The 12,353-nt window shown below is 44.6% G+C and overlaps 1 protein-coding gene across 1 annotated transcript in view; it reads right to left on the bottom strand.

Moving 5' to 3' along the window:
• The window catches only part of ANXA13 (annexin A13), a 52,075-nt gene that overhangs the window by 26,109 nt on the left and 13,613 nt on the right, over window positions 1-12,353 (bottom strand). The window contains exon 3 of the mRNA XM_058564480.1: window positions 3,137-3,212. Coding sequence (XP_058420463.1) covers window positions 3,137-3,212 — 76 coding nt within the window. The remainder of the gene's footprint in view (window positions 1-3,136; window positions 3,213-12,353) is intronic.

The raw sequence follows: 12,353 nt of genomic DNA on the forward strand, positions 1-12,353 counted from the left end.
CAACTCTTTGGTTCGGCATATGAGGCCTCTTGAGTAGCTCCTACTTGCCTCTCAAAGTTGTGTCACCCTACTCATCCTCTCCCAGGCCTCCTTTCCATCGACTCTATCAATCACTTGCAGCTCCTAGAACAAGCAACATTTTCTTTCTCACCTCTGAGTCTTTGCATGGGCTGTTTCCTCTACCTGGAACACCTTAAGTTTGATCCTCACCTTCCCTCCCATCTTCCTTTAGGACTCTACTCACTGGACTTTCCTGGGACAGACGAGGCACTCCTCCCTCAGTGTCCCTCACATGCCCCTTCTCCTTCTCTGTCCTGTCTCTGCCATGCCACACTGCAAGTTCCATGGGAGCAGGGGGGTTTGCTCACCACTATATCCACACAAAAGGCTCTCAATCTTTATCAGACGACTTGCTGAATGAATGTTTAAATGCATGCATATATGTGTGAATGAATGAATGAATGGAGAAGTTTGCACAGCATTATGACAGAACCTTCTCTCTGCATTGGTGTAAGCTGCATGCGCTGCTCAGGCAGGCTGGATGTAGCAGGGACCAATAACAAATCCTCTGCTCTGATGCCATAGTCAACCCAATTCCAGATAATCCAGGAAAATCGAGTTAAAATTTAAAAAATAATGTGTTGTAGACTTTCCTTCGTGGAATGCTTTAGAAAGAGAGACCAGAGAGCAAGGCAATCCTGGGATGGCATGGCCACAGCCTGGAGGTGGGGGGAGAGTGTGGAAATGACTAGATTTCCCTCAAGCCCTTTGAGTCCAGGTCTGAGGTTTATCTTGGGAGCTGTTCCCACTACCGGACAAGAAGGGATTTACTGAACAGTGATCTAATTTTACATTTCATAATGTGTGTGTCATATAAGCAGTCTGTGCTGCTGCACAGCTTCCTGTAAACATTTACAATGGTTTGAGGCACTGGGGCTAGTCCCCAGTGGTTCTGGGAAAGACTATTTAAAAAACGAGAAAAGTAGGATGCACAGTCCTGGCTGTGCATCAGACACTGGAGAGTAATTACACAGCAGAGGTCAGAACCGGGGTGATAATCAGCTTTGGGAGGACCGGAGGGCCTCCTTGTTCTTCCTTTCCCAGCAATTTTCTGGGAAGATACCGAGCTGAGTTTCAACAGGATGGGGACCTGGGTTTGAAGTGCCCGCCACTTGACACCACGAGCTCATGTGTCCATGAGTGATCCACACAGCATGCAGGTGGCAGGGCTCAGCTTTCCCCCAGGTTCCAAATGCCAGCCACAGCCTGCCTCACTGAGCCCGGAGCTGCAGCCCCTCTCTGGTGCCCAAGGGCCAGTCTCTTCTGCTGACACACTAGGCTTCCCAGGCCCTCAGTTTCTCCTTTGGAAATGGGGGTGCAGGGAAGATAGATGAAGTAATGAAGGGGGGAGAATCTTGCCTGCCTGGGAAGGTCACTGCTTTTCACTTGCCCGCTGTATTAGTTTCCTGAGGCTGCTGTATCAATTACCAAAACTCAGGGGCTCAAAACAACAGCAACTTATTCCTTCACAGTTCTGGAGGCTAGGAGTCTAGGATCATGGTGTCGGCAGGGCTGACTCTGGGGTAGAATCTGTTCCTTGCCTCTTCCAGCTTCCCACACCCACTTTAGCTCCCCTCTCCAACTCATGTCCAGGTGTCAGGACCTCACTGCAGAAGCAGCAGAGAAGCACCTGTGAGGCTGGCTCAGCCATTCAACAAAACTCAGAACTATAAACATCCTGCCACTTCCAGGCAAATATGTCTCCCAACAGCTGTTGTCCAAATACCAGATTAGCCAGGTCAGGACATGAGCAAGAAGCAGCTCTTCTCTGCTATTGGAACCACTGAGCTTTCTCCTCTGATGCCCCCTGACCAAGCAACCTAGTTGTCATCGTTCATTTCTAGCTCTCTCTCTCTGCGATTTGTTCAAGAATACTTAATACGTAGGAATCCCTTCTACCACTTTCCCACCAGATCTTCCCCAACCCCAACTCCCTTGGGACTTCTCCAAAATTTCTTGAGCAAGGCAGACTATTCTATAGTTGGATAGTTCCTTTATTTTGAAGCAGAATATGTCTTCTTAAAACTTCCACAATGGATCCCAGTTCTTTCCTATGGAGTCACTCACACAAAAATAAATATGGCCATATTTATTCTACCACAGTACCCATTCCTTGGAAAGTAAATCTCCGCGCATTTACTTCTAAGTAAAAATCTCCTCCTACTGCTCAATGAGGCCCTCAGCATGATCAGTATGCTGATCACTTCTGCCTTTTTTCCTGCTCAAGAGTGATTCCAAATTATCACTCAAGCCCCATAGTCCATCTCTTTAGGAGACAATCTTGCCTCCCACTCACCGAGCAATGTCAGATTACCAGGCATGAGCACCTTCAACTGTCTCCCCTTACAACACCCATGAATGTGTCTATTCCTACTCTCAATCTCGCCTCCCTTCGCTCCCCAATTCCTCTCAAGGTAAATCCTTCTATCTGTGCTTTGGATTCCACCTTCTTCTAGGCTTCTGGGACTAGAACCTTGTTTCATCAATGACCTCCTTGGGTCCCAGAGCCTCACTTCATGGCCTTAGTCCTAGATGCTCTGGCTCTCATCCCACCTTGTTTCTGGATTTACCTTACTCCTGATCTCTTGCCTTGTCCCCCACTCTTGGCCATGCACTTACCCTTAGGCCTGTATATAAACAGTTTTGACCCTTGATTCTTGACCTTGGCCGCAGTTTTAAGTTCACTTGATCTACTTCTAGATGCAGCTCTCAGGTCCCTAATCCAGTTCTCATCGGACCTGACTCCCTACCACCTACCATGAAAGGGGTCAGACGGGTTTAGATGACATTGGATTGCATGAATTACACTTCTTGTGAAGTTTCTCCCACCTTAAGGTCAAATTAAATGTCATAATATCCAATTTCTAACTATTATATTGAATCCTGAAAAGTAATAGGATCTGATTATAACTTTGGGACCTTTTATAAAGAGAAACTTTGAAGTGATCAACTCGTGTTAGCTTGGAATACAAAAGATAAGTGGGAGGTCATCTTCCTAAGACCATGGGAAAGTTGGACAAGAGAACAAGTTTAATCAACTTTGAAAGTAAATCAGCAAACAAAATATCTTTCATACCCTTTCCTTTGCAGGCTTTGTTCAGCTTTTTGGCATCTCGATCCACATCAAAACCTTGAGGACTTTTGGCTTTGGCCTAGAGAAAATAATTGAAAACGTGAGTGGGCAATATAAGCATTCTTAAATTAACTCTGGTTGAAATTGGTAGCTAACTGGAAGACCAAGCAGTCATCCAAATGAGGGATCAGCTGCCACTTTACACGTGGGTGCATGTGGCAATCAGCTGGGGAAACTCTGGCCCCAGAGAGATGGCTGGTACTCCTTGGAACCAGCTGGCCCTGGATGACCACAAAGAATGGGCCTCTCTATTCTCAATGACAGTCAGCTGGCCAACTCTGAGATGAGCAATTTTCACATCAATCCCACCTTTGTGTGTCTGTCTCTGAAACAGAGAGTGATACAGTGGGCGACTGTCCTAGAATGCTGGTTTTCCCTTTTTACCATGAGACACAGGTATGTCTAGGGAATAGGTGTTGCCAGCCAGAAGCTCAGGGTTCTAGGATCTCATTACAGATCAGGTGACCTGGGCTAAGGCTTTGCTATCCACACAATGAGAGACATCATATTTAGTTTGTCAGAGATACCATATGAACAAGCAATAGCACACATTGGTTTTTATTCTCCTTGGGGTAAGAATGTCCTATATATACACTAAGTTAATATTTCCCAGACTTCAGTCATTGGCCTAATATACGCACTAATTTGTCCACATCTATCTATGTCTGTATTATTATTATTTGCTTATTATTTCTCTTTCAACTGACCTACTTTGTTTTTACTTAAAGTTATTTTAAAAAAGAAACCTTCTATTAGCACTTCAGTGGAAAACCAGTATTGCTTGCTTAAACAAAAGATACACATAAAAATAAAGGCACCACTATTAAAAATGTGGAGATATGAGGTTAATTGCAGTTATGCAATTAGCAGCCTTGAACACACCCTGCGTTTTCTCAGATCTTTGCTTTTCCTCACAGAGATTCTCTTTGATGATGTGTGTCTCTTGTTTCCCATCCTTCAGTGAAGGCTGGTTTAAGTGCTGCTGTCTATACCACCTGATTCCCCTCTCCCTCCTTCATTTCATTTGGCACCTATCAGGAATGAACAGGAACCACATTTGGCACAGAGGTCATGTGGCATTCATCTGTCTGGCATCACTATTCCTTTGGGGAACTTCCCCTCCTCTCATTTCATGTGGTCTCGTTGAGGCTGTCAATCATGCGGCTTGAGCCCCATCAACCTGCCCTCAGGTGGGCACAAACTCTGTCACTCTGACAATTGTGACTGGTACAAGGGTGGGGATATAATCCAAGCAAGATCAATTAGAGTCTTTCCGTTGATTGATATGTAGACATTGACAAAGTTACCTGTCTCTCCCTACTGGGCTTGCTAAGCTGAGAGAGTGTGAGTCTTGGGCTGTAGGCAGCTGTCCTATCCACTACATGAAAGGAGCATGAGTTCAGAACGAAGCAAAGCAGAGACAAAAAGAGCGGAAGTATGAAGAAAGAGACAGAAATTGAATAACATTGTATAAATCTACAGCAATGCCTGTATCCTTGCACTTCCCAGTTTCGTGAACTAACAAACTCCCACTTTCCCTAAGTTAATATGAGTTAGATTTCTGCCCTTGCAACCAAAAGTATTCTAATACCCATGGACTGGCGGAGGGCTGGCTTCTAGGCCTTCATTAGTGAAGAATCGTGTGATCCTAGAGCCAAAGGCCGCCTATCACCCCCTGCCTTTTGGAATGTGAGCGCATTGCCCATCCTGATGCATTTATTCCTGAAACAAGCTGGGAGGGGGAACTTACATTTGCTGAGCACCTGCCACGTGCCAATCTCTTCCTTTACAGACCTTTCTTCATTATTAACAGGGAGGAGTAGGCATTAGTAGTCTGTTTCACAGAGAAGGAGAGCTGGGTTCAGACAGGTTAGGGAATTTGTCGGAGGCCTTATGGGCGGCGGGACTGCTGCCAGCTTGATTGGCCTCCTAAAGCCCATGCTCTTAGGTCCAGTGCACCATCCTGCCTCACACTCTAATTATGACTGGGGCATTCATGTCCAGCAGAGGGATGACATATCCCGTTTTCCTTTCCAAATCTTTTATGTGGTGTAAGAAAGCTATCTGGTGCCTCTGAAGGCTTGTTGGCAGGACCAGCGACATAATTTGCAGGCCTCTGTGCAAAATAAAAATGTAGGGCTCCTTGTTCAAAAATGATTAAGAATTTCAAGATGGTGACATCAGAACATTAAACCAAGTGTGAGGCCTTTCCGAGCATGGGGCCCTGTTCAACTGCCCAAGCTGCATATTTACGAAGCCCAGCCTGCTTTCTGATCAAAGTCTGAAAGGGGTGGTTCTCTGAGTGTGGGAAGTAGCAATCTCAAAGGAGTAAATGGCGTCTTTGCTTTTCATGAGAAGTGTTATGGAGGGCTCAGGAAGTGAACCAGAGCAGTAGTAATCTCCTATTAACGGGCTGATTCATAAACTGTTCTGTATGTCGTTTTAGTCTCATTAGTGCAGAGAATTTGGTGGAACACTAATTATCTATCCCACTCTGCAACTAAGTTGAAACAGAGACACAGGGCTCTTTGAACGGCCATGCAGGTTAAGCCCCTCCTGAGGGCTGAGGGGCGGTGAGGGCTGGAGTCCAGCTGGGGTTAGACTTGCCAAGCCCTGTGCTGTCAAGCTGGCAGGCCTGCTTCTCCCCCAGAGGAACACTGTCTCTTCATTTGCACAAACATGCTGCCAGGGCTTGCAGAAGCCACGTGGAGACTTGTTGAAGATCACCCGGCCAGGCAATGGCTGGGTCAGAACCTGGGCTAGAACTGGACTCTCTGACTCTGTCAGGTATGAAGTGACGTTCCTGCCCCTCCTCCCCTCACTGTTTCAGTCAGGTCGTTCTATGACACAAATATCACAGAGTTACAGGGGCAGAGGTGTGGGAAGAGAACCCTCTGAACATGTCCAATGGGTTTATCCAAGGCCCCAAAATCAGTAAATAAGTGTCATTTGGCCCAAAAGTAACAGTGATATCTGGGGAGTGCACTGGGAGACTGTTGACCACATGTTAGGAATAAAGATTATATTGAGACATTTTTTTCTTTTTTTCTTAACAAATATTGCAGCGTAAAATCTCTATCAGATGTATGGCCATCAGCAGGGCAGGCTGAAGTCACCTTCCCCTGGTTTCTTCTAGGAACTGCTCTTAGCCATGTTGGTTATCTTTTCTAATCCGAAGAGAATTCAGTCTTATTCCTCATAACAGCTGGATATTTGATGTCAGAGTGAAGGAATCACATGATGTGATTTAAAAAAAAGAGCGGAAAAGAAAACAGCCTGTCTGGAATTTTCCCCTCCGTGTGGCTGGGACTGCCTCCACAATGGATGTATTCATCAGTGACACCCAGAGTTGATGTAAGGGGTGGCCTTGGCTTGTTCTGAGGAGCTGGGTAATGAATTTCTCCGGAATGTATATGGAGTGGACATTCCACACCCATTGTCCATTGTCAGCGGGCCAGGCAGCTGACTTTGGGACCTGGGGCCTGTTTGCCAATCAGATTTCGTTTTTGAAACCTGAGGCCACTGAGCAGAACTTCCACATACAGCAGGTCTGCAGGAATGCGAGTTGGACACAAATGGGGGTGCAGGGGACTCCCGGATGGGGACAAACAGGTTTGTGAGGGTTTAGGTGAATACACGGATATTCCACTTGCTTTCAACTACAATGCATAATAGAGTCAGAGCAACATTCCTTTTTTTTTTTTTTGATGAGGAAGATCGGCCCTGAGCTAACATCCATTGCCAATCTTCTTCTTTGTGCTGAGGAAGATTAGCCCAGAGCTAACATCTGTGCCCATTTTCCTCCATTTTGTATGTGGGATGCCGCCACAGCATGGCTTGATGAGTGGTGCATAGGTCTTTGCCTGGGATTTGAACCTGCGAACCCCGGGCTGCCCAAGAGGAGCGCACGACCTTAACCACTACACCGCTGGGCCGGCCCCAACATTCCTTTTTTTGTTTTCTTTTGATTTGTTTGTTTTTTAACAACATTTGCACTGACACTCAGGAGACTCATAAAAAAGACACAATGTTAGATGTTAATAAAAGTGATTACAGAAGTCTGGGCTTTGAGCCCATGTGAATCCAAGTTTGAATGTGGATCTGCCCCTTAGCAGCCATGTGAACTTGGGCCATTAACCTCGAAACCACCATTTCCTCGCCTTTAAATGGGGGCAGTGTCCGCCTTGCAAGGTTTGAGGCTGATGTGAGAGAGCAATTCAAGTGCCAGACGTGGAGAGCAGCCACAGAAATGCAGTCCTTCCTCTTCTTCTTTAGGCCATCTCTTGGCTATTTGTCTTATAGTGATATTTAGATTTACAATTCTGCATATTTTGATTTGATAAGTTTGTAAGATATATACATCTTGATATTGTGAGATATATATAGATATACCTCCCAATGCCCCAAACAACATCGTGTTTATAATAGGTGGCCATTGAGGATGTAATACTCAAGTTTAAGACCATGGCTTTCTAGTCAGACTGGATTTGAATCCCAGCATGACTGCTTATTACTTGTGTGGCCTTGGGCAAGTCTGGGGACCTCTCTGTGCTGTGGTTTCCGCATGGCAAAATGCAGATAATCATAGTGCCATCCTCATAGGTCTCTTGTGAAAATTTAAATGAAGTCATTTGTGCAAAGCATCTAAAATGAAGCCTCGCAGAGAGCACATGCTTAATAAATGTAAATATTTGTTGAAGGCAGATCAGCAGTGAACTTTCCAGAATATTTCAAAACACTTTCCTGCTTGAGTAGTTTTCACCTTGTAAACGGCACTCTAAGGATCAATTTTTATTGATCACCAGCAGCTCACATCTGGAGTTCCAGGCACGTATTTCACACAGGGGAGTAGAGCGGTTCAGAATTCAGGGTGTGGAGTCCTGGTGACCTGGGCTGACACTCCAACACCACATATTGTTAATTGTCTCATTTGACAAGTGTGATAATTCACACCTTACAGAGTATGAGGATCTCAATGAAATACAACCCAAGTGAAGCGCTTGCCATCATCCCAGTACATGAAGCTCAGAATGGAAGCAAATACTATTAATTACTTCTACAAAGGCACTGCCTGGTGTCTGAATAAACTGAGAACTCTCGGTCTTGGTTTTTCTTCCTTCTAGTGTGTCTACGTGTCGCTTCTCTGTGTCTCTGTGTTCCTTCATCTACAACAAGGAAATGAATGACCCAGTGTTCTGGAGGGAGGAGGCATAGAAAATAAACTGAGATGCTACTAGCCTAGGAAGTGGTGTTACCTGGGCAGAAAGAATGCTGAAAACACCCCCTCTGTGAAATGACTCAGGGACGTGCCCGCTTCAGCACGTCGACTGCCCAGGAGGAAAGTCGGCTCTTGTATCAAGTACTGATACCCCAGGCAGAAAGGCCAGAATGGAGGAACAGACACTTGACCAAAAGCTTCTGTCCCAGTGCAATTCAAGGAACTCCTAACTCTTATGCTGGAAAGGGAACATTTAAAGAAAACCTTCCTCCAGTTTGCAACAAACTCTGGGGATAGAGATTGTGAATAAGTTAGCTGAGGGATGCGGTTTGCAAACTGGTTGCTCTGTGTTATATAGTAACCAGGATTTTCCAGGACCCAGCCTTAAGTACACTCATATTAAAGTATACTCCTACTTGTCAGTGCTGGTGACCTGATCTTCTATTTGGATAGCAGCAAGAGTAAAAAATAAAACTAGACTGTCTCATGAGAGACATGTGAATTAATTAAGGAGCAATTTGCAGCAGGCAAATTGGACTCTCCTCTGAACGGTTCCTCCCTCTCTCCCTGCTTCCTCTCCTCCCTCTCTTTTTCCTCCTCCTTCTTCCCTTTTCTCCTTCCTCTTCCCCCTCCCCCAACACTTCCTTCAATAGATGAGTAGTGAAGATCTATTGTGTGGCAAGCACTATTCCAGATGAGGGGGACTCGGTGATCTATGAAGCACAGTCCTTGTTGCCAGGGAAATAAACACGGAAATAGATAAGTAACAATTGCATTATGACATGGTAAGCATACTGGGTGCAAATGGCTGAGAAAAGAAAGAGGATTTTTTAAGCAGAAGTTGACATTTGTGCTGATTCTTGAAAGATAAGTAGGAGTTAGGCAAGCAAAAAAAAAAAAAAAAAATAGGAGGAGAGCTGGTGGGAGAAGGACAGTCCAGGGAGAGACCACAGCACGATGCTTTCTGGGTTTGTGTACACGTTTGTGTACACGTGTGCTTACTATGACCTGTCACTGTGCTACTGCAGAACAACACGATTGATCTAAATGAGACATAATGACATAGTGTGGACTTGGGAGTGGGACTACTGTGTTCAATTATGCTTTGCCCTTGCTGTGGAATGACCTCAGGCAAGCTGATCCATCTCACTGAGCCTTGCTGTCTCATCTTTAAAGTGGAGGTGCACTTGCTCATGGGGTGGTGTGCGGTTTGGTTGCAATTGTGTTCGGGATGTGGTAGCGCATGCTGGATTACAGTAAGCACTGGGTTGGTGGCACGTAGGAGGTAGGATGCTCAGTGACATCAGGATGTAAGGGTCATTTGTAAACCCTGGAGTATTATCAAAACATAATGGGAATGGCATTTTGATTGTTTGCTCTTTTCAGTGCAGTTCCCCAGAAGCCTAGCTTGCAGCAGTCTACTTGGTAAATATTTGAAAGTGGTTGTTTGGTATCCAGAGTCTGAAACAGGAGGGCTCTGAGGAAGTGCTGAGGAACAGAGGGCAGAGGGCTCATTGTACACTGATCTAAAGAGGGCTGCTTGCTGTTGGAGCTGGAATGGAGTCAGGAGTAGGCTGAGGAGATTAAAAAGCAGGAGCAAAATGGAGGCAGGCGAAGGTTGTGCTGGGGAGAGCATGGGCACGCCTGAAATCTCCTCAGTGTAAGCAATGACCACTGCCACTACTCATGGTACCTTGGGCCAATGTTGGCGATTTGGGTTAAACTTGCCTCGTAGAGATTTTAAGAACATTATAGAGTTGGGAAAACTGAGGTTCAATTTGGGAAAGAGACTTCTTTGTGGTCACAGAGGTCACCCTCCACAAGATATCTGCCTTTGAACCTAGCATGATGCTATTTTTCTCTCATCCTTTCTAAGTCTCTGTTTTCCCATCTTGAAGATGGTAATAATAGTACCTACCTCTTGTGAGTTGTTATAGGATATGTATCAAAAGTGCTTGGCAGGACACCCAGCACGTGGTGAGTGCTCAGTGTTATTTTTATTTCTTCCTTCCCTCTTGATTCCTATTGAGCGTTGAATGAGCCCCTGACTTGGCGCTTTGTGTAGCACCTTTAAAAAAACTGATTACATAACTTTGTCCTAAATCAGAGACCGTTTTGTACTTATAGATAAGTAGTAGATAAAGAGCTAAGAGTTTAAGAGAAATTTATGGGAGAAACACTTAAAATTGAGAATAAAATAAAAAGCACTTACTGCGTGCCAGGCATGGGTCCAAACAATTTATGTATCATAACTCACTTAATCCTCACAACCACCCTACGAGGTAGGTATTGTTACCTCCTATTTTGTGGATGAGGAAACCAAGACATAGAGAGGTTAATAACGTGCCCAAGGTCACACAGCTGGTAAGTGATGGAATTCAAACCTACTGGATCCAGAAACTCTACTGTTGACGTCTTACCTGATTTTTTTTGTCCCTGTCAAAAAAATTTTGTTTTAATTTAATAGTACAAAAGCTCAGGCCAACTCTTAGAACGCTGGTCTTTTACAGAAACACCAGTTGAGACATGTAACCTGTCCGCTGACCAGGAAACCCAAGGACCCATTGCATAGCTGTGGGATCAGTAAATGTTCTTGACAATGAGACAATAGGAAGTGAAATAGAAAATGAAGGCCAGTTACTACTATTTGCAAGGCAAAACGGACAGCCTCTCCCTGGGGACAAAGTGTGTGTGCAGGAGAGACATTACTGTCAAATTCTTCTCCCGATATTCCTTCTAGGTCAAATGGAACGATGTTTTTTGCTTCTTCTCTGTAAACTGGAACTAATACCTGCCTTCCCCAGCAGAATCTCCAGAAGATGAAATAAGACAACATGATTCATTGCAGCATTATTCACAATAGCCAAAATATGGAAACAACCTAAGTGTCCCTCAATGGATGAATGGATAAAGAAGATGTGGTATATATAGACAATGAAATATTATTCAGCCATGACAAAGAAGTATACCTTGCTATTTGTGACAACACGGATGGACCTTGAGGACATTATGCTAAGTGAAATAAGTCAGAGAAAGACAAATACTGTATGATCTCACTTACATGCGAAATCTAAAAATGCCGAACTCATAGAAACAGAGACTAGAATGGTGGGTACCGGGTGCTGGGGGCAGAGGGGAGATATTGGTCAAAGAGTGCAAACGTCCAGCTATAAGATGAGTAAGTTCTGGGGATCTAATGTACAGCATAGCAATTATAGTTAATAATACTGTATTATATACTTGAAAGTTGCTAAGAAAGTAGATTTTAAATGTTCTTACCTCAAAAAAGAAATGCTAATTATTTGCCATAACAGCGGTGTTAGCTAACGTTATGGTGGCAATCATTTTTCAATATATAAGTGTATCAAATCAATACACTATACACCTTAAACTTATATAATGTTATATGTCAATTATATCTCAAGCTTGGAAAAAATAAAAAGATAACATGAGAGTACTGGGCAGGGAGATTTCATTATGGTGATCCAGAGCTGGCTAGGGAGGAATTGGCCTTTCCGCCTTTCTCCAACAGGCTCTCAGTCTGTTTCCTCCTCTTCCTCCTCTCCCCGTCTCACCCCAAACTTTCCTGTTCCCCCTTTCCTAAAACATCTTGCCCTTAGATCAGTGGTGGGTCATAGCTAAAGGACCACAGTGTGCCAGGTGTTTGAATTTTAGCAGAGGCATTTTGAAGACTGAAAAGGCATGACGCCAGCAGGATGGCCAAGCTTTCCGATATGATATGTTTACTCCTTTGAGTGACTGCTTTCCAGCGTGATAAACTGTCAAAGATTTTCATAGGTCAAATGTCACTGCTCCTTATCTGGCAAAATCTATGTAAAATGACTGCTGATGTGTCTTATTTGCAAGGGGCCCATCAGTGTGAGGTAGGGGAAGAAGAGAGGGATGCTGTAAGTGGATTCCTCACTGGACCACCTGAGACCT

Source organism: Diceros bicornis, chromosome 21 (genome assembly GCF_020826845.1).
Source record: "Diceros bicornis minor isolate mBicDic1 chromosome 21, mDicBic1.mat.cur, whole genome shotgun sequence".
NCBI classification, from domain to species: domain Eukaryota; kingdom Metazoa; phylum Chordata; class Mammalia; order Perissodactyla; family Rhinocerotidae; genus Diceros; species Diceros bicornis.